Source organism: Sturnus vulgaris, chromosome 23 (assembly GCF_052056855.1).
Source record: "Sturnus vulgaris isolate bStuVul1 chromosome 23, bStuVul1.hap1, whole genome shotgun sequence".
NCBI lineage: Eukaryota > Metazoa > Chordata > Aves > Passeriformes > Sturnidae > Sturnus > Sturnus vulgaris.
Window position 1 is genome coordinate 3,813,940 of NC_142265.1, and position 27,426 is coordinate 3,841,365.

At 58.3% G+C, this 27,426-nt stretch overlaps 3 protein-coding genes across 3 annotated transcripts; 1 reads left to right on the forward strand and 2 right to left on the reverse strand.

Moving 5' to 3' along the window:
• The first annotated feature begins 259 nt into the window (after positions 1–259).
• ROBO3 (roundabout guidance receptor 3) lies at positions 260–12,733 on the forward strand. The gene is given in 26 exon segments (XM_088177767.1): positions 260–404; positions 3,256–3,582; positions 4,234–4,391; positions 5,253–5,373; positions 5,448–5,586; positions 6,133–6,260; positions 6,340–6,464; positions 6,857–7,028; positions 7,119–7,330; positions 7,545–7,626; positions 7,711–7,879; positions 7,966–8,132; positions 8,372–8,496; positions 8,577–8,796; positions 8,876–8,988; positions 9,099–9,270; positions 9,394–9,579; positions 9,652–9,778; positions 9,878–9,981; positions 10,062–10,370; positions 10,373–10,511; positions 10,580–10,747; positions 11,981–12,087; positions 12,176–12,253; positions 12,327–12,434; positions 12,519–12,733. Coding segments are annotated over 26 exon segments (4,116 nt in total).
• Positions 12,734–12,788: 55 nt separating this feature from the next.
• On the reverse strand, positions 12,789–20,865 carry ROBO4 (roundabout guidance receptor 4). Its single transcript, XM_088177768.1, has 20 exons — positions 20,802–20,865; positions 20,644–20,688; positions 20,276–20,557; positions 20,060–20,198; positions 19,858–19,985; positions 19,001–19,113; positions 18,685–18,904; positions 18,491–18,609; positions 17,782–17,953; positions 17,552–17,702; positions 17,339–17,469; positions 16,682–16,858; positions 16,298–16,589; positions 15,659–16,213; positions 15,419–15,571; positions 15,149–15,331; positions 14,939–15,061; positions 14,526–14,857; positions 14,271–14,408; positions 12,789–14,183 (listed from the first exon to the last, which is right to left on the reverse strand). The coding sequence occupies exons 1-20, from the start codon at positions 20,863–20,865 to the stop codon at positions 14,038–14,040; spliced, it is 3,663 nt and encodes a 1,220-aa protein (XP_088033894.1). The 3' UTR covers positions 12,789–14,037.
• A 493-nt stretch (positions 20,866–21,358) lies between these two features.
• On the reverse strand, positions 21,359–27,367 carry HEPACAM (hepatic and glial cell adhesion molecule). The gene is made up of 7 exons (XM_088177793.1): positions 27,210–27,367; positions 24,603–24,944; positions 24,115–24,396; positions 23,914–24,007; positions 23,240–23,313; positions 23,083–23,153; positions 21,359–22,972 (listed from the first exon to the last, which is right to left on the reverse strand). The coding sequence occupies exons 1-7, from the start codon at positions 27,292–27,294 to the stop codon at positions 22,685–22,687; spliced, it is 1,236 nt and encodes a 411-aa protein (XP_088033919.1). The 5' UTR covers positions 27,295–27,367; the 3' UTR covers positions 21,359–22,684.
• Positions 27,368–27,426: the final 59 nt, after the last annotated feature.

Sequence of the window (27,426 nt, forward strand, 5' to 3'; positions counted from 1 at the left end):
TGAACTGAGCCGAGCCCAGCCGAGCAGAGCCGAACTGAGCTGAGCCGGACCGGGCTGAACTGAGCCGAGCCCAGCCGAGCAGAGCCGAACTGAGCTGAGCCGGACCGGGCTGAACTGAGCCGAGCTCAGCCGAGCAGAGCCGAACTGAGCTGAGCCGGACCGGGCTGAGCGGGGCCAGTCTTTGCCGTGCCGGGCAGTGTCGTGCAGAGCCGACCCGAGCCAAGCCGATCTCAGCCAAGCCGAGCAGAGGCGGGGCAGGATGCTGCGGTACCTGCTGAAGACGCTGCTGCAGATGAACCTGTTCGCCGACTCGCTGGGAGCCGAAGGCTCCAACTCCTCGCTCCTGCTCGGCATCAACCGCTCCATCGCCGCGCTGCACCTGCCCGATCTCACCCCCGGTAACGGTACGTGATCCCCGGTCTTCCTGTCCCCCTGTCCCGGAGTTCCTGCTCCTGGTCCAGCGGTGATGCTGAAAGCAGCCCGCAGACCCCAACCCCAGCTGGGACCCCACCAGCACCGACACTGGATTCCCAACCTGTTCCCCTGTCCCCAAACCGGGACCTGCCCCGTGTCCCAACTCCAGAACTGACCCAGTGTCCCCACACCAGCCCCGTGTCCCCATTCTGGGAGCTCCCTGTCCCCAGGCCAACTCCCAGAAATGGTGAGGTGTCCTTAGATCGTCTCCACCACCCCAAACCGAGACCAACCCACTCTCCCCAAGTCAGGACACTCCTGGTGTTCCCAAACCAGTCCTGTGTTCCCAAATCCTGAATCACAAGCAGCTCCCTGTTCTCAAACTGTCCTGTGCTCCTACATCAACTGCCAGACCACCGACTGGGACAGACACAGCATCCCCAAGTTGTCCCCGTGTCCCCAAACCAGTCCCCAGATCCCAAACCAGGGGCAACCCAGTGTCCTCAGACAGCCTTCGTGTCCCCACATCCATCCCGTCTCCAAGCCCTGTGTCCCAAAATTGTCCCTGTGTGCCCAAACCAACTCCCAGACACAATCAGGAGAGACTCCATGCCTCCAAACCAGTCCTGTATCCCCAAGCCAGTCCCCAGACTACTAACTGGAACTGGCTCCGTGTTCCCAAACTGTCTCTACATTCCTAAACCATCCCAGTGTCCTCCAAACAGCTCCGTGTGCCCTAATCCTCACCATGTCCCCAAACCAGCCCCACGACCCTGAGCTGGGACAGAGTGGGGGTGAAGGAGGGGTGAGGGAGAGGGTGTCTGCCTTAATTTTGACTCCATTTTGAGCTTCTCCTCTCATTTTTAGTCTGTCCCCTCCAGCTGGCCCTGGGTGACTGGTGAGGGGGCGGGGGTGTTCCCAAACCTCACGGGACCCCCTACCCCTGCATAGCCAGCCGGGCACAGGAAGGGGCCTGCCCTGACCCCCTGCTTGTCCCAATTAGTCACCGGGCCCAGCTGCGGCCCCCTCAGTTCCTGCTGTGCCCCCCGGGGGTACCCAGTACCGTGCAGCATTGCTGCCATCCCCATGGCAGCCACATCCCATCCCCATGGCAACCCCATGGGCACCCCAAATTGCAGCCCCTTTATGCCCGCATACCCCCGAGGGTGTGGGGGAACAGGGGAAGGGCGTGTGTGAGTGGGAGACACGTGTGTGGTGTGTGTGTGTGCACACGTGTGCATGTGTGCATGTCTGTACAACATGCAGGTGTTGCATGTCTATACAGTGTGCAGGTGTTTGCATGTGTGTGCATTTATGTGCATGTATGCGTGTGTGTGTGCATTTATGGGCAGTGTGCATGTCTGTACATTGTGCAGGCATTTGCATGTCCCTGCAGTGTGCTCATGTGTGCATGCGTGTGCAGGTATGTGCATGCATGTATTTATGGGCAGTGTACATGTGTGTGTGCATTTAAGTGAAGTGTTCATGTGTGCATGTGTGTGCAGTGTGCATGTGTGTGCATGTGTGTGCATGCAGCAATGTGGGTAAGTGCAGGCTCACGGCCCCACGAGTGTGTGCAGATGTGCATGGATCTGTGTGTGCAGCCTGTGCATGCACACCCCTGTGTGAATGTGTGTGTGTGTGTAAGGACACCCCCTCACCTGCATACATGCATATGTGCAGGTGTGTGTGTGTGTGTGTGCATGCACAGCCTGCATGAACACACACACACGTGAATGCATCTGTGCATCTGTGCATGCACCCCCCTGCCTGAATGCACATGTGTGCATATGTGTGTAAGAGCAAGCACACGTGTGTGCCTGCATGTGTGTGTGCATACCCCTGCTTGACTGCCCACACGTGTACATGCACCTGTGTGTGCAATGCATGTGTGCACACACCCCCTGCACTTGTAATACACATGTACATGCATGCACCTGTGTAAACACACAATGCACAGCTGCACATATGTCTGTGTATATGCAGGTGCATGCAGACCCACACCCATGTGCACACGTGTGGCTGGGCATGCAGTGGTGTGTGCCTGTGCCAATGGGCCAGCAGTGACACTTGGGGACCAAACTACCAAGACACACCAGCATTAATGAGCATTAATTATGCTGGCATTAATGACCATCCATCAATTCCCATGCCTTAGCAGGGGTTGGTTTTTTTTCCTGGAACAGCCTCACAACCCCAATATGGGGCTCTTTAAAACTTAAAATTAAGAATTTTCTGCATTGAATGACCAGCTCTGCTACAGAAAGGCAGCACTTGCAGCTGATGGAAAAATCCCTGTTTTGGGAGAATTTAGCCCCAACTCCATTTCCTCAGGAATGCCCAGGTGAAATTGGGTGGAAAAGACCATTACTGGGAGTGAAGTTGCTTTGTCCCAGTTGCCTTGCCTGACACCCTCCTGACACGAGTTTAAGCTGCACCAAGGGAAATTTAGAGTGGATGTTAGGAAAAAAAGTCTTTTACTGAAAGAGTGATAAAGTACTGGAATCATCTTCCTGGGGAGGTGATGGAGTCACCATCCCTGGATGTGTTTAAAAGAAGATTGGATGTGGCACTCACTGCTATGGTTTAGTTGAGGTGTTAGGGCTGGGTTGGACTTGATGATCTTGAAGGTCTCTTCCAACCTGGTGATTCTGTGGTTCTGTGGTTCTGTGGTTCTGTGATTCTGCTCCCTCCCCATGGGATACACTGGGCTGGGACCTGGCCACATTTCATCTCTCACCTCCTGCCTTCCAAGCAAAGCAGCAGCCAGCAAAGCACCACACAAGCCAAGGATGCTCATCCCCCCAAACCCCATCCCTACCCCTCCTGATCTTCCCGCAGGATCCCACAGCCAGCTGGAGGACACGGCTCCCCGCATCGTGGAGCACCCCACGGATGTCCTGGTGTCCAAGGGGGAGCCGGCCACGCTGAGCTGCAAGGCCGAGGGGCGCCCGGCCCCGGTGGTGGAGTGGTACAAGGACGGGGAGCGGGTGGAGACGGACCGGGAGGATCCCCGCTCCCACCGCACCCTCCTCCCGGGAGGATCCCTCTTCTTCCTCCGGATCCTGCACGGGAGGCGGGGAAAGCCCGACGAGGGCATTTATGTCTGCGTGGCCAGGAATTACCTGGGAGAGGCCACCAGCAGGAACGCTTCCCTGGAGGTGGCCGGTGAGTCCTGAGAGAGGATTTGAGCTGGGGAAATTTGGGGTTCTGGTATCATCCCTAAGCCCAGCCTTCTCCACTTGCTATGGGATGAGGGGCTCTCACATTCTCTGCTGCCAAGGGAAGAGGGGAAAATAATTAGACATAAATAAAGTGAAAAGAAATGCAACTAAATTCAAAGAAATGAGAAATATTAGAAATAAATGAAACTAAGTGAAAACAAATGTAAGAAGAAAGCAAGTGAAAATAAATGAAAATAGAAGTAAGGAAGTGAAAATTAATGTAAATAACAGAAAAGAAATTAAAACGTGGAAAAAAAAGAGAAATTAAATAAAGAAAGTGAAAATAACAAAGTAAGTGAAAATAAATGAAAAAATAAAATAAGTGCAAGTTAGTGAAGAGAAATAATGAAAAAACGGAAACTAATTGGAAATAAATGAAAATAAGTGAAAGTTACTGAAAATGAGTGAAAATAAATGAGAACATGGTAAAACAAATTAAGAGGTGAATATAATTGGAAACAAATGAGAACAAATGAAAATGTTTGCAAACATTTGAAAGTAAATCAATTTGAAAGTAAAATCAATGAAGATAAATTAAAACCAGACGATGGCCCTGGTGCAGGGCTGGGTTGCTGAGGCCGCTGTGTCCCCGCAGTGCTGCGGGACGATTTCCGACAGCCCCCAGGGGACGTGGTGGTGGCAGCGGGAGAACCGGCCGTGCTGGAGTGTGTCCCGCCCCGCGGCCACCCCGAGCCCAGCGTCTCCTGGAAGAAAAACGGAGTCCGGGTCAGCGACAAGGACGAGCGGCTGACGGTGTGCCTTACTTATCTCTGAATTAACAGATAGTGCAATGGTTGCCAGACATATTTTTTTCTATTTTCACCTTCCAGGAATTACTACCTAAACCCCTATTTTATATGTTCGTTTGTTTTTTTCTTGTAGTTTTTCGTTTCTAGCCTTCAAGCATTTAACTACCTTTCCCTACATTAAACCAAAACCATTTATTATCATTCCATCCATAACTAACCTCCCTCCGTTTTTCCCCCCACCAACAAACCGAACAACCCAATCATTACCCCACCAGTCAAGGATGAACTAGGGGTCCAGAACTGGGCTGAAAGTGATGCCAGGGAGATGGGAAATGTTACAGGGATCCAGGATGCGATGGGGATGTGGGGATGTGTGACATGGATGTGGGTGCAGGGAGGATGGGGATGCAGTGAGGATCTGGAATGTGATGGGGGCGTGGGATGCAGCAGAGAGTTATGTGATGTGATGGATATGGGATGAGATGGGGATGTAGGATGGGATAGGGATATGGGACACATCAGAGATTTGGGATGCAATGGAAATATGGGATGTGATGAGAGTGTGGGTGCAATGGGAATGTGACATGCAATGAGGATACAGGATGTGATGGGGATGCAGAATGCAGTTAGGATGAGAGATGCAATGATGATTTGGGATGAGATGGGGATATGAGATGCAATGGAGATGCAGAATTTGATGGGGATGGGAGATGTGGTGTGTGTGTGTGCAATGAGGATGTGGGATGTCATGGAGTGGAGATATGGGGGGTAGGATGCAGTGGGGATGTGGGATGTGATAAGGATGTGGGATACAGCATGGATGTGGGATGTGATGGGGATATGGGATGAGCTCTACTTCCTGCAGATCCGTGGTGGGAAGCTGATGGTGGCCAGCACTCACAAGAGCGATGCTGGCGTCTATGTCTGCGTGGCCACCAACGTGGTGGGGGAGAGGGACAGCGAGCCGGCCGAGCTGGTCGTCTTTGGTGCGTGGGGATTTAATTTTTGGGGTGTAAGGGAGGTGGGTGCTATCCTGGTGGGACTGACAGCCACCCCACAGAGCGCCCAGCATTTGGCAAGAGGCCCCACAACCAGGTGGTGCTGGTGGAGGGGACGGCGGAGTTTGCCTGCGAGGCGGTGGGGGATCCGCAGCCGGTGGCGCGCTGGCGCAAGGAGGAGGGTGAAATGCCACTGGGAAGGTGAGTAGGGGGCGAGGGGGGTGGCTCAGGGACACCAAGGCCAGCCAGGGTTCTGTGGTGCAGCTGGGTGGCATCAGTGTGTGCCAGCCTGGTGTGCTTGGAGCACCTGGCATCCTCATGGCATCAAGTAATTGCATCCCATAACCCTGGTGCATCCTCCGTCCTCAGCACATCCTGCATCCCTATTGCACTCCACATTCCCCTTGTGTCACATGTCCATCACATTCCACATCTCCCTTTGCATCTCAAATCCCCATTGCATCCCACATCTTCTCTGCATCCCACATTCTTATTGTATCCCAAATCCCAATCACATCCCATATCCTCACTGCAGCCCACAACCCCATTGCATCCCACATCCCCATCACATTCCACATCTCCACCACATTTCCCATCCCCATTGCATCTCCCATTTTCCTGCATCCCAGATTTCCACTGTACCCATCACATCCTGCATCCTCACTACATGCCGACCTCATGGCACCTTATGCCCTTCTGGTGTCCCAGCGTGCTGCTGGTGCCACCTCCTCATGGGGTTGCCCCCAGGTGGGAGGTGCTGCCAGACAACACCCTGCGGATCAGCCGGCTGCAGGTGGAGGATGAGGGCACCTACACCTGCGTGGCTGATAACAGCGTGGGCAGGTCGGAGGCATCGGGCACCCTCACTGTGCACGGTAAGGGGGCCCTAGGGAGCGCCCTTGGGTGTTGCTGCAGCGCCCAGACAAGCCCTTGTCTCTCCCCACACTGCTGCAGTGCCCCCCCAGCTTGTCACTGGGCCCCACGACCAAGCTGTGACCCCTGGCCAGAGCGTGACTTTCCAGTGCCAGAGCAAGGGCAACCCACCGCCTGCTGTCTTTTGGCAGAAGGAGGGGAGCCAGGTCTGTCTCCTTCCCTCATCCTTGACCCCACACCCAATCATAACCCCATCCTCCCCCCAGTCCCATCACCATTTCCATTCCATCTTGTCCTCATTATCATCATAATCCTCATCTGAATTCCCACTTCATCCCCATCTCATCTCCATCCCAATCTCATCTCAGCCTCACACCAGCACCAATCCTCATTCCTACCTGTCCTCATCACCATCCCATCACAGTCCCTATAACATCCCTGTCCCCATCCCGTCCCCATCCCATCCCATCCCATCCCATCCCATCCCATCCCATCCCCAGTCTCATTCCCATTCCCACCCCTAACCCTGTCCTTATCTCATCCCCTGCTTCTCATCCTCCCCCTCCCTCATCTCCCCACTAATCCCACTTCCTCTCAGACCCTGCTGTTCCCGGGCCAGCCCCCAATCCCTCCTGGCCGTGTTTGGGTGAGCCCCAGCGGTGCTTTGACCATCGTCAACGTCCAGCCCAGCGATGCCGGCCACTATCTGTGCCAGGCTATCAGCGTGGCCGGCAGTGTCCTGGCCAGGGCAGGCCTGGAGGTGACAGGGGGTAAGTCCAGTGCCAGTGGAGAACTGGCACGTTCGGTGTATGAGTGATACCCACCCAACCACCCAGCAATTCCCAATTTTCTCCCTGTAGCACCCACTGAACTCCACCCCACGGTGATCAGCCTGCTCCCCACTAACCGGACAGTGCTGCCAGGGGGGGCCACGGTGCGGCTGCCCTGCAGAGCGGGGGCCCATGACCCCCCAGGCAGCGTGGGGTGGCTGAAGGATGGCAGTGCCCTGGTAGGTGTCCAGCCCCGTGCCAGCCTGCTGGAGAACGGCACCCTGCAGATCACCGGCCTCCGGGTGAGCCGGCCCCGGCAGGGGCACCGTGGGACACGGCAGGGAGGGGGCAGGGGCTGCGAGGGGTGGGGCAAAGGGAGATGGGTGCTCGTGGTGGTGGGTACAAGCAGTTGTGGAGCTCAGGGTGGTGGGTGTAAAACGTGGTGAGTGCTCAGGGTGCTGGGTGCTGAGGTGACGGGTGCTCAGGGTGATGGGGCAGGAGCTCTTCCCCCTGCAGGTGAGAGACTCCGGGCTCTATGAGTGTGTGGCCACCAGCCCAGCGGGTGAGACGCGCTGGGGCATCTCCTTGGAGGTACAAGGTGGGTCATGGAGATGTCACTGCAGCGGGGACACTGTGGCACTGGGAACAAAGCCACTCCAGACCTCCATGCATCTCCCTGCAGGTGATGAATCCAACCTCTCCTTGCCTTCCCCTGCACCCGGTCTCCTCCCTGGGCCACCCTCCACCCCCGTGGTCACCAACGTTACCAAAAGCAGTGTCACCCTGAGCTGGAAAAGGAACGAGGACAGTGGTGCCAGCGATGTCACCTCTTACATAGTGGAGGCTTTCAGGTATCACACAAGCCTTTTCTGTGGCTGCAGGGATGATGTGGTGGCCTGGTACCACCCTGTCACGTGTCACCCCTGTCCCCTGGCAGCCAGGCAGCGGGTGGCCCGTGGCAGACAGTGGCAGCTGATGTGGAGGGTGAGACCCACACAGTGACCGGCCTTGTCCCTGACACTGTCTACCTGTTCTTGGTGCGGGCGGTCAATGCCTACGGGCTCAGTGACCCCAGCGGCGTCTCGGAGCCTGTGCGCACCCGAGGTGAGAGCCAGCAGTGACATCAGTGGAGGTGTCCACAACCCCCCACCCTTGGGTCCATCTCCACTTGGTGACACCAATGGAGGTGCCCGTGCACCCAAAATCTTTGGGTCCATCCTTGCCCAGTGATACCAATGGAGTTTCCCATGAACCTGCCATGGGTATGTGCTGTCACCATGGCTCCTTCCCTTGGTGACACCAGTGGAGATAGGCATGGACCCTCCACCCTCTCATGTTTCCAGTGGACACCAACCCCATGCAGCAAGGGCTGGATCCTGAGCAGGTGCAGCAGGAGCTGGCACAAGTGGCTGTGCACCTGAAGGAGCCTGTGGTGCTGCCACTGGGCACCGTCCACCTCTCCTGGACCGTGAGTGCTGAGCCTCCCTACTGCTACAGGGCTCCCAGTGTCGACCATCCCCCCATCCCACCCTTCCCTCGGGTCCTCAGGTGGAGCACCAGGCACCCTTCCTTCAGGGCTACCGGGTGCTGTACCGGCAGCGCGGCGGGCACTGGGAGGAGGCACGGACGGTGTGGGCACCGGGGGAGCGGGGGGCCCTGCTCACCGAGCTGCGCTGGGGCCAGGACTACGAGGTCAAGGTCCGACCCTATTTTCATCAACTCCACGGTCCCGACAGCGCTGTGCGAGCTCTGCGCACCCCTGAAGCAGGTGAGTGCAGGGGTGCGGGGGATAGTGTGGGTCCCCGGGGACAGCCTGGAGGTGACACCCATGTGTGCTCCACTGGCAGCCCCCAGCGCCCCGCCACGAGCTGTCAGTGTGGCTGGGAACGGCACCAGTGTCCGCATCTCATGGCAGCCACCACCTCCGGCAGAGCAGAATGGGGTGATCCGTGATTACCGGGTAAGCGTGGACAGCAGCAGGGATGTGGCAGGTCCACTCTGTCCACTCATCACACCATGTCCTGGTGTCCTTATGGGTGTTCCCTGTCTTTTCCTCCTGGTCTCCACCAGATTTGGTGCTTGGGCAATGAGAGCCGCTTCCACATCAACCAGAGCGTGGAGGGGACGGTGCTGGCCACAGTGTTGCAGGGACTAGTCCCTGGGGTCCCTTACCGTGCTGAAGTTGCTGCTGCCACCAGTGCTGGTGTGGGTGCCCGCAGTGCCCCTGTCCCCATCCGTATCGGTGAGTCCCTCATTGTCACAACTTGCACCCATGGGTGGGGCACGATGGGGTCACCCAGTGCAGTGCTGGGGGTGGCTCCTTGGCACCCCGCCGGTGTGTCCCTCTTTCCCGTGTCACTTGCAGCCCCCCTGGTGGAGCGAGATGCGGGGCCAGCAGGCGGGAGCAGCTTGGCTGAGCAGTTAGCAGAGGTAGCCAGGCAGCCAGCCTTCATTGCCGGTGTTGGTGGTGCTTGCTGGGTCATCCTCGCTGCCTTTGCTGCTTGGCTCTACAGCCACCGCCGGAGGAAGAAGGAGCTCAGCCACTTCACTGGTACAGGGCGGTGCTACCCCTGGGGCCCCTCACCCCTCACCCATCAGCCACCCACTGTCCCTCTCTTTACAGCATCCTTTGCCTACACACCCACCGGTAAGCCCATAAGTGCTGCGGGGTCCCAGTTCGGCCTCTCGCTGCCCTCACCCCCATCTCTTTCCACAGTCTCCTTCCCGGCTCCAGTGCGCAGCAACCCCAGGTAACGCCCCCGGCATCCCCTGCCCTCCCCGGCATCCCCTGCCCTCCCCGGGAGCCCCAGGGCTGACCCCCAGCATTCCTTCACCCCATCCCCTTGCAGGGCAGCTGCTGGCGCTGGTTACCCGTGGCTGGTGGATGCGTGGCGTGGTGGCAGCACAGCCAGTGCTGCCGGTTGCTTGGGGACCTCTGAGAGATACTACAACGGTGAGGGGTCAGCAAGGGGCTGGGTGGCTCTGATCGGGGGAGTCATGATCGTCCCTGCTGATGCTGGTCACCCTCTGCAGATGCCGGCATCACCCGTTACATCGCCCAGACGGAACAGTTTGGAGCGGGGGCTGGCGAGGGTCCGGTCTACAGCACCATCGAGGTTGACAGTGAGGAGCTCTGCACATTCCCCCGCCCCTTCTCACAGTATGGGGCCTCCTACCCTGGCGGGGGTCCCCAGCCAATGGATGCTGCAGCCTCCCAGGTGCCCCGTGGCCGGGCTGAGCACGGTAGGGTGGTCGGATGGGTGGGGGCACACGTGGGTGCTGGTGGTGCCGTGCCCTCCCCACAGCCCCCCCAGCATCCCTCCTTGGCACAGGGGCCAAAGCAAAGCTGGGGCAAGCAGTGAAACCGCCGGCAGTGAGCTGGACAGAGCTGCTGCCCCCGCCGCCCTCAGCCAGTGAGCTCAGCCAGTGTGCCCAGGAGGAGGAGAAGGAAGAGGAGGATGAGGAGGAAGAGGCAGCCGGAGGGTGAGTGTGGGGGCTCGGGGGCTGGGCATGCTGCCCCCAGCACCTACCCTGTGGTCTCCACCCTGCAGGCTGGGGATGGAGGTGTGGTACCCTGGTGAGGACATCCCCTGTGCCACCGCTGCATCCTCACCCACCACCTCCTCCGGCTGCCGTTCCACCGCCACGCTGACACCGTCACCTCGCACCACGGAGGACATCCCTCGCCTCCGCGACTTCGATAGCTCCCTCCTGCCCCGGTAGGAGATGGGCCTTGCTTGCTAGGGCCGTGCCATTGGGCTCTGGATGTCCCCCATTGGGGTCCAGATGTCCCATCAAGGTCCAGATGTCCCACCATGGCCTGGGTGTTCCATTGCTATTCAGCCATGCTGTCACTACCCAGCCCTGCCATGCCGTCATGGTCCAGCTGTGCCATTAGGGTCCAGGTGTCTCATTGGGGTCCAGATGTTCTGTTGGGGTCAAGATGCCTCACCATGGTCCAGGTGTTCCATCACAACCCAGACATTTCGTCACCATTGGCTCTGCCGTGCTGTCATGGTCCAGATGTGTCACCCATGCTGTCACAGTCCAGCTGTGCCACCAAGGTCCTGGATCTGGATCAGGCTCTGGATGTCCCACCATGGCCTGGGTGTCCCATCACAATCTATCCCCGCTATCATGATCTGGTCCTGCTGTGCCACCATGGTCTGGCCATACCATTGGGGCCTGGATGCCCCAGTGGAGTCTGGATGTCCTACCATGGTCCAGGTGTCTCTTTGTGACCCATCCATGGTGTCACCATCCACCCCTGCTCTCCAGCTGTGCTCTGCCCATGCTGTCATGACACATCCATGACATTGTGGGCTGACTGGGGCATTGCAATACAGCTGCCCCATCATGAGACAGCTGGGCCATCATCACTCACCTGTGCTGTCGTGACCCAGCTCTGTCATGATCCACCTGTGCCATCTCAATTCTGGCATGGCCCTGCAGTCCAGCTGTGCAGCTGCAATCAAGTGCCATGATTGCAGTCCAGCTGTGCTATGGCCCAGCTGTGCAGCTACAAACTGCATGGTTGCAGTGCAGCTGTGCTATGATCTAGGTGTGTCATGATTTAGCTGTGCAGCTGCAGTCTGCCAGTGTGCTTGAAATCCAGATGTGTGGTGATCCAGCTGTGCTGCTGCAATCCAGCTGAGCAGCCTCTACCCAGCTGTGCTCCAGATGTGCCATTGCAGGCCAGCCATGCTATCACAACCTTGCCAGGCTGTGCCACTGCACTCATCCAGCTCCCCTTTGCCACCCCAGCTGTGTGGCTGTGATCCAGCTGTGGCACTTCAGCCCAGCTACACCAGTGCCATCCAGCTGTGACAATTCCACATGGCTTCTTCCAGCTCTGGCACAGTTCTAGAGGGCTTATGCCAGCACTGTGGTGGCCACTAAGCCCCTATCCCACCCCCCCTACCCTGGCTTCACTCCACCCCCCTCTTTGCCAGGAGACCCCCCCACGGCGTCAGCACCCCCCCACAGGCACCCAGTCCCTCGGTGACTCCGGATGCCAGCGAGGGCCACCCGCCCCGAGCCCGCTGCCCTCCTGGCACAGGTGAGCCCTGAGGGGCCAGGTTGGGTGGGTGGGGGTCTCATTGCCTCCCACTACTGGGGGGGCTGACGCTGCCATCCCCACCCCCAAGGGAAAACCCGCGGTGTGATCTCCAAAAGTCGCCTGAAGCCCAAATGCAGCCGCTACCGCCGGGAAAAGCAGACGGGAGGTGAGTGGGAATTAAAACCAGGGAGTTCAGGAGGCTCAGGGGAGCTCAGCCCTGTCCTCCCTCTCTGCCGCAGACCTTCCACCGCCGCCGCTGCCGCCGCCGGGCGAGACCCCCGGGCCCTGTGCGGAGCTGGAGCCGAGCGGGGCTGAGCGCAGGGTCACCCCCCGCCCGCCCCGCGGCGGTAAGGCACAGCCACCGACTGGCTGCGCGACAAAAGGGCTGGGGCTGTCACCGCCGAGCCCCAACCTTGTCCCCTCCCCTGCAGATGAGGTCGTCCCCTACAGCAAACCCTCCTGCCTGCCCCGCGGGCAGGTGTCCGGCAGCTGCTCCACCACGGGCAGCGTCTCGTCCCGCGGCTCCAGCAGCTCCCGCGGGCACGGCTCGGGGCGCAGCCGGACACCGGGGGACCGCGGCGAGGGGAGCGGCCACTGCCGCCGCCCCGGGGCCCCGTATCCCTGCACGCCGCAGGAGAAGCGATAAAAGGGAGGGCGAGTCGGTGACAGAGTCGGGGACATGGGGATGGGAACGCAGGGGACACGGAGGGATGTTTTTTAATTTCTGAGCGGCTCCATGGAAATAGGGTTGCACAGAGGTCGCGGCCGGTGGGCATCAGCGTGAGGGGGGACAGGGATTCTTGGGGTGGGGCAAGGAATTCACAAGGAATGAGGACCCTGGGGAGGGACAAGGATGCTCAGGAGGGACAAGGAAAATGCTCAGGGAAGGACATGAACCCTGGGGGCAGAAACAGTTGGGACAGATGAGCAGAAAAGGGATGAGGGCGCTGGGGAGGGGTGAGAAGGATGCTTAAGTGGGGCAAGGATCCTGGGACAAGCACAGCTGGGAGAAACAAGGATGCTGGGAAAGGACAAGGACGTCTAGGAGGGATGAAGTGATTGAAAGGGAAGGGGACAGTTTGTGGGGGACAAGACATGGCGGGGACAAGGACACAGCAGATGGATGAGGGTGCTGGTGAGGGACAAAGAAGGCTGGGGGACAAGGATGCCTGGATGGAAGAGGACATGGAGGAAGGACAAGGATTTCCAGGGGATTGAGGATTGCTGGGGGGAAGAGGACACTTGGGAAACACAAGATTGCTTGGGAGGGACAAGGACAGTAGTAAGGGACAAGGAGGATGGTTGCAGGGGGATGAGGACAGCAGGGAAGGAAAAGGACACTTGGCATGGGGGACAAAACACCTGAATGAAGGATGGGGACACTAAGGAGGGCTGAGAAGCCTGGAATGAGGATGATTAGGAGGAACAAGGACATTTAGAGGGAGCGCAAGGTCACTCAGGTGGCTTGGGAAGGATGAGAACACTTGGGAGAGACAAGGATGGACAAGGTAGGACAAGGATGCTGAGGAAGGGCATGAACTATCAGAAAGCACAAGGACAGTTGGAAGGAATGGGAAAAATCAGCAGGAATGGGGATGTTCAGGGGGCCAACAACCCTAGGAAAAGACAAGGACACAGGATGGACAACAGTGCTGGGGCTGGAGAAGGATAGTTAGGGGGGATGAGGATGCTGGGGAAGGAGGAGGACAGTGAGGAAGGACAAGGACACTTAGAAGGATGCAGACTCTTGGGGAGGATGAGGATACTGGGGAGAAATGAGGAATTTGGGAAGGAGTGGGGATGCTGAGGAGAGATGGAGACACTGTGGAAGAAGGAGGACACTTGGGAAGGACAAGAATGCTGAGTAAGAAGGGACACCCACCCGCCTTGGTGCCACCCACCCTTTGTGGGTGGCTTTTCCTAGTAAAGAACCCCTGTTTGGGGAACTGCCTAATAAAGCTGGATTTTAGCTGAGTCAAGGGGACTCTGGCCTTGCTGCGTCCTGCTCCTTGGGGACTGCCATGCTCCTGTCCCTCCTGTCCCCAGCTCGCCACCTTCCCTGGCCCAGGGGCTGCCAATCCCTGACCCCTGGCCACCTGGAAAGCAAAGGAAACATTTTCCAACACCCTGCAACACCTCACCACCCCCAGTGCCCACCACCCTGGCATTGGGGCACTACTCACCATTCTGTGAGCTACTGTTCATGGTTGCCCCTGTCCTGGTCCTCTGTGGGACCTCCAGTGCTGTCCACCAGTCCCAGGTGGTAGTGTGGACTCCAGGTGGGAAGATCTGCTCCAAGGGTGATGGTGGTGGGGAGGGACCTGCAGGGAAGAAGGCAAGAGACGGTGGCGTCACCATGGTGCCATGATGGAGCCATGCTCCTTGGGGAGGTGACAGTGCTCAGGGTCAGAGAGGGGGTCCAGGGAGCCTTCACTCACCTCCATAGACCCCATCAGTGTCCTCAAGGCTGCAGCAGAGGCCATCGACAGCCACGGCCAGCGCCCGGGCGAAGCTGGCGTCCAGGAGGAAGGAGCTGTCACAGGAGCTCACCAAGCTGCAGCGAGTGCTGGCAAAGTTGTCCTCTGAGACAGACCCCCAGCCGTTCAGCAGCGACCCTCCCGGCGAGCCCCTGGTGGCTGTGCGCTCTTCCTCCTCCTCCTCTTCTTCCTCCTCCTCCTCCTCCTCCCCTAGCTCAGAGGTTGGTGGCCCATAGATGTAGCCGTAGGTGTGCAGGGGTGAGAAGGACCGTGGTGTGGTCGGTGCCGCGGGTCTGTGGGGAACACAGTGGGGGTAACTGCTGGCACCAGGGAATGCTGCAATCATGGGAGTGTCCCAGGGGGATGGGGAATACCTGCAGCAGGGAGTGTCCTGGTCCATCTCCAGGACCTCAGCCACCTGCTGTTGCGTGAGGACCCCATCACTGAATGCTGGCGAGAGGCGCCCGGAGGCCAGGGAAGTGTCCTTGGGGTACCTGCTAGCCAGGAATATGTCCCTTGGGTGCCTGGTCTCCAGGGACATGTTCCTGGTGTGGCTGGTGGCTGGGGACAAGTCCTTGGAGTACCTGGTGCCCAAGAACATCTCCTTCTGGTGACCAGTGACTGGGGACACCTCTTCGGGATGCCTGACGGCTGGAGATGTGTCCCTGGGGTGCCTGGTGGTTGGAGATGTGTCCTTGGGGTGCCTGGTGGCTGGAGATGTGTCCCTGGGGTGCCTGGTGGCTGGTGACATGTTTTCAGGGTACCTGCTGCACAGAGACATGTCCCTTTTATGCATGATCACCAGTGATGGGTCCCTGGGGTTTCTGGTGGCCTGAGACATGTCCTTAGAGTACCTGGTGCCCAAGAACTTGTCCCTGTGGTGCTCGGAGACTGGTGGCATCTCCTCAGGCTGCCTGGTGAGTGGGGATGTGTCCCTGGGGTGCCCAGTGGCTGGCAATGTGTCGTTGGGATGCCTCAAGGTCGGTGACGTGTTTTCAGGGAGCCTGCTGCACGGGGACATGTCCCTTGTGTGCATGGTCACAAGTGATAGCTCCCTGGGGTTCCTGTTGGCTGGGGACATGTCCTTGGCATACCTGGAGGCCAGGAACTTGTCCCTGCAGTGCCTAGTGGCTGGTGACATGTCCTTGGGAAGCCTTGTGCCTGGGGATGTGTCCTTAGGGTGCCTGCTGGCTGGGGACATGTCTGTCGGGTGCCTGGTGGACAGTGAGATGTCTCTCTGGCACCTGGCCTCTGGTAATGGGTCTCTGGGGCACCTGGTGACCAGGGAGGTGTCCTCAGGGTGCCTGGTGGCCAGGACTGTGTCCCTCTGGTGTTTGTTTGCTGGTGATGGATCTTTGTGGTGCCTGGTGGCTGGTGACATGTCCCTGGGGGTCCTGGTGGCTGAGGACACATCCTTAGGATGCCTGCTGTCCAGGAACATGTCCTTGGGGTGCTCAGTGACCAAGGACATGTCCCTAGGGTTCCTGGTGGCTGGTGACACACCCCTGGGGCTCTCAGTGATTGGGGATTTGTCCCTGGGGCATCGCATGACTGGAGACATGTCCCTTGGGATCCCAGTGACTGGGGACATGTCCTTGGGATGCCTGGTGACCAGAGATGTGTCCCTGGGGCACACGGAGGCCGGGGACCTGCAGGTGCAAGGGACATGCTGGGTTTTACAGCAAAAGGTTGGGTTGCAGGGCCCCCATCTGGATGGGGACACCCAGACTCACCGTGTCACTGGCGGGTGCCAGGCATGGGGTGGTCTCGGGGGTGTCACTGGTGACCTGGTTACACCAGAGGCCAGTGAAATGCTGCCCCGACGTGGTTTTGGAGAGCTGAAGATCGGCAGCCGTGAGTCCCTGCTGTCCATCATGGCAGCGGCGGTGTCATCCTCGTGTCCCCTTTGCTGACGCTGCCTGGCTGCCAACCCAAAATCTGCCCCCCACTCGCCTCCACTTCCAGTGACAGGGATGTGGCTGGGGCCAGCTATGAGCACCGGGGTGCTGTGCACTTGATGCAGCTCTGGAAGGGGAATGAGGGACACAGAACCATGGGCCACTACCCTGGAGTCCCCTCTGTCCCCCCATGTCCCCCCTATGTCCCCCCACACCCACCTCTCTTGCGAACACGCTCCCAGGGTGCTGGGTTTGGGGTGCTGGGTGAGGAATGCACCCCGGGATGCCCCCCAGCACAGCACCCCATGTCCCTGAGGGGCGGTGGGTGTCCCCCACGGAGGCTGCTGTGGATGGGGGGTGTGGGAGGGCCAAGGCTCGGCGGCTCCAAGGAGAGGGCTGGAAGAGTAAGAGAGGTCAGAGCACCCATGGGGCCATGTGTCCCCTGTCCCCTCTGTCCCTGGGTCTGTGTGTCCTCAAATCCTTGCTGCCTGCAAACAGACAGTGGTGAGGTTCCCATTGCACTAGGCGTTCCAGGCATAGGGTGGGGGTCTGGGGTACACTTCACTGGTCCCATGGCACTCTGTGAGGGTCCTAGGCCAGGGCTGGGGGTCCTGTTGCACCAAGTCAGGGCTCTATGGAACCGGGTGGGGATCCAAGGGCATCACATGGGATGGATGGGGGCCCCACGCTATTGGTGGGGGTTCCATGGCAGAGAGTGGAGGCTTTACAGCACGAGGTGGGGGTCCCAACCCTGGTGTTCACTGGAGGGGTGGGGGTCCCATGGCAGTGGGTGGGTAGCCCAGTCCCCAGGGGGCTCACTGGAGGGGTGGGGGTCCCATGGCAGTGGGTGGGGAGCCCAGTCCCCAGCGGGCTCACTGGAGGGGTGGGGGTCCCTGCCATCACTGCCCAGGAGTCGGCTGCTGAGGCTGCTGCTGCTGCTGAGGTTTTGGGGGGCACAGCTGGGTTTCCAGGGGCCACCAAGCCACGGCGAGTCACCAGCCACCAGCCTGCAGAGCGAGAGGTGCTGTCAGTGCATCAATCCCCGCCACACCGGGGATCTGCCATGTCCCCCACCCCATGGCCTCTCACCTGTGGCGAGCTGCAGCGTCCTGGCTGGCACGGCGCTGGCAGAGGAGGAGGAGGAGGGCGAGTAGGGCCAACCAGAGCATGGAGCCAGCGGCTGCGATGACAGCAGGCTGCCGCAGTGCCTGGACCACCCTGCTGCTCCCTGCTGTCAGCCCTATAAGGGTCCCATCAGTGTCACTTCATGTCACCACCTGGACCCCCACCACCACCCCACCTTGCTCTCCATCTCCTACCCAGGACTCCACACGTGGCGTTGCTGGGAACCCCCAGCCCTGCACTGTTGAAAGCTGCCACCTGCACACAGAATTCAGCCCCAGGCTGTGGCAGGAGGGTTTCCAGGCGGCGGGTGGCTCCGTCCACTGTCCTGTTGGTGGGACGCTGCCAGCCCTCAGCCATCGACCAGACCTGGCAGGCACCAAGAAGATGTGTCCCATTAGATGATTAGCCTTGATGGTCCCCCTGTGGATGGACCCTTTGTGGATGGACCCCTTCAGATGAATATCCCTTGATGGATCCCCCATGCATAGATTCACTTGGACAGGTCTCCTTAGGTGAATTTCCTTGATGGGCTCCACTTGGAAGGACCCCTTTGGATGGGCTCCATTGTGTGCCACTAGGATGGACCTCCTTGGGTGAATACTTCTTGGATGGACCCCCATTGATGGATACTCCTTTGGATGGACCCCCTTGGCCGAATCCTCTAGGCTGGACTCCTTTGGATGAACTCCCTTGGATGCCACTTAACAGATGCCCTGGGATGGACCTCCACCTTGGTTGCCCTTTTGGATGAACCCCCATGTTGAGATGCCTCCTGGACAGACTCCTTGGATGGTTCCCCCCTTGCCCACCTTTGACAGACTCCCTTTTTGGATAGATCCCCTTGGATTGACCCTCCTGGGGCAGAAAACTCCAGCCCTGCCCCCTCGCCCCATTGCCCCGAACCTGGTAGCCCTGGATGACGCCATTGTGGCCTTCAGGAGGAGGTGGCTCCCAGCTCACGACCACGGTGCCGTTCCCTGTCTCAGCCTGGATGGTGACACGCTGGGGCGCTGCACTAGGCACTGCTGGGACAGGGATGTTGAGACCCTTGGGACCCCCAGCCAACCTCCCCAGACATCCCGGGGGACACAACTCACCTTCCTCAGGTATCCAGAGGTGCCTGCTGTTGCTGTCTGAACCCTGCGTCCCTCCAGTGTAGGGCCGGACCTTGAACTCGTACTTGTAGCCCCTGCGGAGCGCAGGGATGACGGCGCTGAGCTCCCTGCCTGCATCGTGCTGGATCCAGGAGGTGGTGACCGGGAGCAGGCTGCGGTACAGCACCATGTAACCCACAGGCACCGGCACCGGCATCAGCAACTGACGGCATGGGAAGGATTCCAAGTTAAGGCGGGACACGGGGATGTGTCCCATCCCTCCCCTCCCCTTGGGGGCAGCCGAGCCTCACACACCAACCTGCCAGCGGAGCTGCACGGCAGCAGTGGGCAGGGCAGTGCCGTTGTCCAGGTGCAGCCGCACAGCCAGCAGGTCCCGTGGTGCAGCCTCCTGCTGGCCCGTTGCCAGCCGGTCTGTGAGGCAGAAGAAGGCGAATGGCAGCACCAGGCAGGACCAAGGTCCCCCGGCACCTGCCCAGACACCTACCTCAGATACCTGCACATGGAGATCCTGATGTCTACCTGGATGGACTCACTCAAATGGACCCTTTTGTATAGGCACCCTTTGATGGGTCTGTCCTGAATGGACCCTTCTTGGATGGGCCCCCTTTGATGTGTCGCCCCCAGGGACATGGGATGGGATCCCATGATACATCCCTGTGATCTGTCCCTCTTAGATGCACCCTTTGGATGGATATTTCTTGTTCTCTCTCCCTTTAATGTACTTCCACCTTGCACAGATCCCCTTAAATGGATGCTCTTGGAGGAACCAGGGTGGCTGGATCCCCTTTAGGTGGATGATCTTGGATGAATCCCCTTGGGTGAACTCCCACCTCAATGCATCCCCTTAGATTGCTCCCCTTACATGGAGCTTCTGGGATGGAAGTCTTGGATGGATCCTGTTGGATGGATGTGTTTAGATGGATCTACCTTTGGAAGCGCCCCCTTTGATGGATCCCCTCAAATGATTCAGCTGGATGGACTTAATTTGATGGATGATGGATGGTCTTGGATGGACCCCCATGGACAGACTGCCCTTGGATGGCCCCTTTGCATGAACCCCATTAGATGGACCCTGTTAGATGGATCCCCTTGCATGAACCCCAGGATGGTCCTGGGTGCCTGTGATGGTGGAGGCCACGGAGGTCCCACACTGACCCTCCACGTGGAGGAAGGTGGTGGCAGCAGCGGTGCCCAGCTGGCTCTGTGCTGTGCACACGTACGCGCCGGCGTCGGCGGCCGTCACGGCGTAGAGGCGCAGAGTGTGCTCCCGGTCCACCTCGTGCCTGCGGGTCACCAGCTCTCCATCAGCCTCATCCCCACGCCAGGGATGGGACACCACCCCCCTGGCACCACCTACCTGTCCCAGGGCAGGTCTCCATGCTCCTTGTGCCACTGCACCTGTGGCGCCGGGTCACCTCGGGCGCTGCAACCCAGCTCCACGGTGCTGCCAGGCACTGCCACGGCCTCACTTGGGTGCCGCACAATGCTCGGCTTCTCTGCAGGGGGACATCAAGGACATGGCACCGTGGCTGGGTGTGACGTGCCCACCCCCTGCGGGAGACCCTTGGCTTACCCAGCACAGAGACTCGGGCACCCCTGCTCTCCCTCTTGCCTGCCGCATTGGCCGCCACGCAGATGTAGAGACCGGAGTCGCTCCGTAGTGCTGATGCCACCTGCAACTTCCCCTTGGTGACCATGTACCTGCCACCTACCAAGTCCAAGGTCACCCCGTCCTTCTTCCAGGTAATGTAGGGTTCGGGGTACCCCAAGGGGGGGACACAGTCCAGCTCCAACGCTTGCCCCGCCGTGGTCACCAAATCGCCTGGCTGCAGGCGGAAATTGTCCCGCAGCACTGCTGTGGGGAGGGCACATTGTGCGTGGGGGGAACAGGATTGTCTGGTGTCTCCCCACCTGCATCACCCACCCACCAGGTGTCCTTACCAGCTGGAGTTTGGGGTGCCGTGGCCACGCTGGGGAGGCGGCAGCCTGTCGGGTGACAAGGAGGCGGGAGAATGCCAATAGGTGCCCCAAGGTCTCAGATCCGGGGTGGGGCAGGGGGCAGAGTTAAGAGGATTTTGGCCCCCATGGGCTGCACTCACCTCCGCGGTGCAGGGCGGCGAGGCAGAGCCCCAGGCCCAGCGCTGTCTCCCAGCCGCCCGCCATGCCGGCCCTGGCCAGCCTTCCCGTTTCCTCCCAAAATCCCGGTTCCTCCCTGCCAGCACCGGGGCTGGATCCGGCTCCGGATGGGGGGGTACAATAGCAGGATGTGGGGGCCGGGAAATGCCGAAAGCGGGGGGAAGGTGACGGTGAACACAAACAGCTCAGCCGTCCTGTGGCAGTGGGAGCGCCCGGCCACGGTGGCAGCACCCGCAGACAGTAGAGTGGGGGACACCAGCAGTTAATGAATTTAATTAGTCAGAATAAATTCCCCTTTTCCTTCACCATATTCAGAGGAAGACAAATTAAGAAGAAATGGGCTCTCAGCTGAGGACACCATCAGTAGGTACCAGAGGGAACATTCCAAGGTCTTCAAGTGCCAGGTGGAGTGCCAGCCAGGTGCATGGGGTTTGTGTGGTCTTACCTGTCAGCCACTTCTCATGTGTCCCCCCACCCTGGGGGACCCCTGTCCCACAAAGACACCCAAGGGTGCCACCACTGGACGGGTAGTACGTTTAGTTTATTGGTTAGTAGTGCACCCCGAGCACTCCGGGGTGCCCTGGCACCCACCCCGGGTGCCCCAGGGCCCGGCTCGCTTGGCCAGTCACTCTCTGCTTTTCATCCTAAACCTATTTCCCATGAAGGCTTGGGGAGAGACAGCGTCGTGTGCCCCAAAACCGGGGGATTTTCACAGAAAATCCTACCATGGCAAAGGGGCAATGCTTGGGCCAAGGCTTGCAGCCCACATTTAGGGGACATTGCAGCTGGGGAGCTGGGGGACAGGAGGGACGCCCCTGTTGAGACCGCCTGATGCATGTTGTGCCCTCGGGCGAGCTTGTGTGCCAGTGCATGTCCTGCTCCATGCACGGGGGTTGTGCCACTGCGGGTGGGCACCGTGCTCTTGCACACACGTGTGTGCTCCCTGTGTGCGTGTGCACACTCCAAGCGTGCTCAGCTGCTTTGTGCTCGCTCTCTCCACACGCACCACACACCCCCTGTGAAAGCACTGCACACGCACTCTTTGCACACTCACTGCAGGCTCCATGTGCCAGCCCTGCAGGTTCACTCTTATGCCTGCTCTGAGCACACTCTGCTTGCTTTGTGCACACTCTTTCCACACACACCGTGCACTCTCGGTGTGTGCTTTGTGCAAGCACTGCACGCACCCTCTTTGCTCACACTTTTTGCATAAATGCTGTGTGCGTGTTCACGCCACATCCTCCATGCACACTTTGCACACTGTGCACACTCGGAACACACACCCGGTGTTGGCACGGTCACAAAGGCCATGCAGGCTCAGTGGCCACTCTGCACACTCCACACGCACTCTGTGCACACTTTGTGCAGTCTTAGCTGCCCGCTCCATCTGTGCTCTCCCCATGGGCTCCTCATGCTCTGTGCATCCTCTTTGCACGCTGTGTGCACACTTGCTGCACACCCTCGTGCACCCTGTGTGCACAGTCCATTGCCGTCCTGCACGCCCCATGCATGCTTGCTCTGTGCTCCACACACACCCTCTGGCACACTCTCCCCGTGCACTGATTGCATGTTCTCTCCGCACACGCGTGTGCTTTCTGCACGCTCCCTGCACGCTCGTCCCGGCGAGAAAGCCATTAAAGCGATGTCCCAGGAAGATGGGGGACGGAAGAGGGGAGCTCTGGGTGGGATCAATAGGAAATTAGTGACTTTACGCCGAGCGGAATGACGCCCAGTGGTGGGAGCAGGGCTGTGCCGGTGTCCCCGCTCGCTCGGTGGCGGAAGCGTGGCCGTGCTGCTGTCCCTGCTCCTTGCACGCTGCCACCAAAGCGCGCACAGTCCGCCCTGTTCAGGCACTGATCTCCACGGCGTTGGCCTCCTCCTGCTCCCGAATGACGTGCACGCCGGCAGTCCGCAGCAGCCGCGGAGCGCCGCGGGACCGTGCCGGCGAGCCCGGTGGTGACCTGTGGGTCCGAGTCGAGGCGGGTGAGCGGGCTGGCGAGCGATGGTAACGGCGAGTCGAACGCCCCACTGGTCCTGGCGAGCGGCCGGCTGCTGGTACTGGCGAGCTGGTGTAACCTGGCTCAACTGTGCCGCGGGGTTCAGGCAGGGAATCCTCCTCCGCCTCTGGCGAGTCCTGCCAAAAGCCAAGAGGAGAAAAGCGTGGGACATGTGCGAGACCCTGTGCTGGGTCGCTGCCGGCGTGCTACTGGAGCTACTGGTGCTACTGGCGCTACCGGCTCTCACCTTATCTTTAAGGATGTACAAAGCCACTGGGTTCTTGCGCTCGTGCTCGCCGCTCCGTGTGATGCCTTCGGCTGTGTGGAAGCAAGGTGCTGCTCACCATGCCGGGAGCTTTGGTGCTCCCCCAGCCCGCCCCCGCCACGCCGAGGCCGGCACTCACCCTCGTGCTTCAGGCGCTCCTCGTCCTGCTCAGCGTAGTCAGAGGTTGGTTGTGTCTCCGCTTGTCGCTTCTCCCTGGAAAGGGATAAGGGGGTGGGGCAGCACTGGCATCGTGTTAGAGGCAGTGGGGGAACTGCAGGGGAGGGTCGAATACTGCAGGGAGGGAGAGTTGAGATGGGATGGGATGGGATGGGATGGGATGGGATGGGATGGGATGGGATGGGATAGAATGGAATGGAATGGAATGGAATGGAATGGAATGGAATAGAATAGAATAGAATAGAATAGAATAGAATAGAATAGAATAGAATAGAATAGAATAGAATAGAATAGAATAGGAATAAGAATAGAATAGAATAGAATAGAATAGAATAGAATAGAATAAAGACAAGAGAGATGGAACAAGGTAGGATGGGATAGAATGGCATGGGACAGCACAGCACTGCATGGCACAGCACGGCACAGCATGGCATGGCATGGCATGGCATGGCATGGCATGGCATGGCATGGCATGGCATGGCATGGGGTAGGATGTCAAGATGAGATGAGAAGGATGGTATGGGACAGGGCAGGTTAGGATGGGGAGAGATTAAATGGGACAAAACAGGACAGGACAAGACAGGATGGGACAAGATGGAACAACCCCCTTGTCTCCCATGTTATCCCCAGACATACTTCTTGGAGGGTTTCCAGCAGGCACAAACTGTCACCAGGGTGACAAGAAGGAAGATGCCGCCCGTGGAAAGGATGATGTAGAGAGAGCTCCGGCCTGCAGGAGAGGAATGAAGGGGGACAATCCCCCAACAAATTTTAGCTGAAAGCATGTGCAAGGGATGGCCAAACCTGGGAGTGCAGGAGGGAGAAGGGCTGGCTTACGGTAAACTGTGAGCTTCACGGGGACACTGCGGCCGTGGCTGATGGGGTTCTCCACCAGGCAACTGTAGACATCATCATCAGCCATGAGAACACGGGTGATGGTGAGGATCTTCTGGTCAGGGGACAGGAGCAGGCGGGAGTCGTTGCTCAGCGGCCGCCCGTCCTTCAGCCAGGTGTAGGTGGGTTTGGTGCCATTCTCGTGTGAGCAGTTGAGGGTGAAGAACTCACTGAGCTCCAGCACCGTTGAGGAGGCCACCAGCACTTGTGGCTTTGAGATGGGAACTGTGGGCAAGTAGAGGAACCACAGTGATGCCATGGCTCAGGGGACAGAAAGAGACATCAAAACCCCACCAGCTTGTCTACATAGGGTGGTGGAAACCCCCAAAACCCCCAAAACCACCTCCCAGCTGAAAACCCTCCCAATATGCAGTGAGGGGAGACATCCCATAGATAACCCAGTCACCACTGGGTATCCTTCTTGCCCTTACTGTCCACGGTGAGGTTGATGGTCTTCTCGCCGGTGAAAGTGTCGTCAGTGATGGACACCTCCACCTCGTAAGCGCCTTCATCAGCCAGCTGCAAGGGGCTGATGAGCAGCGAGCCGTTCTCCAGCACGCGGATGCGGTCGCGGTAGTCGGGCCGTAGGTTGCCGATGATCTCGGTGCCGATGGACTGGACGACGGTGACGGGTTTGTCCCTCTTCAGCTGCCACTTGACCACTGGCTTGTCGGCGCTGGCGCTGGCGTAGCGCACGGACAGCAGCGCCGCTTTGCCCGCCGTGCCGCGCACCAGCGGCGTGGGGCTGGTGATGTTCACCCCTGCCAGCAGACCTTGGGGTGTGGGGAGAGTCAGTGGGGTGCAAGCATGGAGAAAACAGGGAAACCCCAAGGTGGAGCTGTGCTGAGCACCCCCAAGGTGCCCAACTCGGTTCCGTAAGATTTGCAAAGGTATGTGTCACCCCAAAAGCGTGAGGGGTAGGAGCCCTCCTGTGCTCAGATCAACACAATGCATTGTAAAAATCAAGGAATCACCCCCTAAATTGCTTTGAGCATGGGAAATGCATTGTAAAAATCAAGGAATCACCCCCATAATTGCTTTGAGCATGGGAGGTGGGTCGATGCAACCCCCTGCAATGATGCATTATCACCCCCCCCAAAGCTGCATAGGAGGTGGGAGTGCTCCTGTAGTCAGGTCAATGCAACCAACCCTTTGCAAAAATGCATGCATCACCCCAAAAATGCAAGGAAGAGGTGTGGATGGCACACCTCCTGTTGCTGGGTTCTGCAAAAATGCATGTGGTGCCCCCTAAATGTGCAGGGCATGGGCAGGAGCTCTCCTGCAATGGGTCAATGCAACCCTTTGCAGAAATTAATCTGTCACCCCCAAAAATGCAGGGGGAGTGCTCCTGCAGCCAGGTCGATGCAACCCTTTGCAAAAATGCACACATCACTTGCAAAAATGCAGGGAGTGGGAGGCAGAATCCCTTGGCAAAGTTGTATCATTGCCCTGCAAAAGCTGCCTGGGGAGTGAGAGATGCCAGTGCTCGGATCAGTGCAATGCTTTTCAAAGATACCTTAATTCCCCAAAAAATGGTGGGGGGGAAGGATTTTGTGTCCCACCCCCATCTCCACTGGATGCAGACAAAGCCCCCTCAGATGCAAAACTGCATCACGCGAGTCTGTGCACGTGCACTGCTCCTCATCGCTGGTTTTAAGCCAAAAAAGGCAGGGAAAAAGTATAAAAACATGATTTTCTGGAGGAGGGGACTCCTCAAAACATTCTCCCTCCCCAAAATACCTTAGCATCACCCTCCTGACATCCCAGCGGTCCCATCCGTGAGCCCCCCATACGGATACCGTCACCGACAGCGAACAAACCCCATATTGAAGAGGAGGGGAGAGTGGGAAAACCAGCTGGGCTGGGTGAAGCAGGAGCAAGAAAGGCCCTAAACAAGCCCGAAAAGTCATGGGACCTATTGGTATGCAGCATCCGTCCGTCCGTCCTTCCTCCCCGGCAGCGCCGCTCTCGGCCCCACAAACATTCCCCGACTCGCCAAATTTAGGGGAACCCTCACCCCACAGAGAAAGGCCAAGGCATGGGATGGGGATGTGGCCTCCAATGCATCCTTGCCCCCTCCCCGTGCACTGCCAAATCGTTGCTCTTTAACCATTTCTTCCCTTTATTCCTAATTTTTTCTCCGCTCTGGAGGAAGAAATGTGGGAGTTCATTAATAAATATGGGAATGTTCTATTTTCCTACAGCATCCTTGGCTTAGGGATGGAGATCTCTCAGCCCTTTTCAATGGCTTTTGTAAAAAAAAAAACACCAAAAAATCCTCATTTTCACACTATTTTGTGCCACAAATCCCTATTTTTATTTATTTTTTTTTTTTTTAAAAAGCCCTGCAGTATTTTGTGGGGTGTCCTTGCCACAGCCCTGGCTGTTTTTAGGGTCTAAATCAAAGCCAGCAAAGAACTCAGTTGGTTTTGTTTTTCATCCATCCTCCTCATCTGAAGAGAAATGGGGCCTCCCCAGGGCTGCTTTTGGGTGCAAACTTTGGTAAAAAGGAACAAAATAGTTGAAAGTGATTTTCTGTGTTGCCAGACCTGGGATGGGGCGGCTGGGGGCTCATTGAATTCCAAAATATGAGGATTTAGAGAATGGAGAAAACCGGGGTTGCAGTGGCATGAGGCAAGCCTAGAAATCGGGTGAAAAATGACTTTTTAAGGAAAGATGAAGAATGGGTAAGAGAAAATATTTGGACATGCTAAAAAATTAGGAAAAAATGGGGTTCAGGGAAGAAAAAATCTGGGGAGAAGCTCAGGGTGGGGGCGGTGCCAAATCCTCCCCCACATCAGAACCTGCTTGGCTCCACAAAAGTGTTTTCCCCAGTTTTCGTTTCCAATTTTACCCCTTTTTTTGCCAGCTCCGAAGCAGAGGGTACGCTCGACAGCACAACAACCCTCCCTCCAACCCCCCCCATAGGGTATCACCACCCTCATCACTCCCCCCGGCCCTCATCCTCCATCTGGATACCCCCAAGATCCACGGAAAAAACGGGAAAACCGTGGAAAAAAAATGGGAAAAGTCCCTACCTGCATGCAGCGCCAGAAGCCAGGTCACCGGCAGCAAGCAGGGGGGAGCGGGATGGCCCCGCGGGGCAGCCGGCGCTCCCCACATTTCGGGCAGGCTCGCCCCCCGAATTGCTCCGCTTCCCCACTCTGGGCACGTCCCTCGGAGCTCCCGGCTTGGCTCTTCGCCCGGCTAATTTATTTTTTTCCCTTTTTTTTTTTTTTTTTTTTTTTTTTTTGT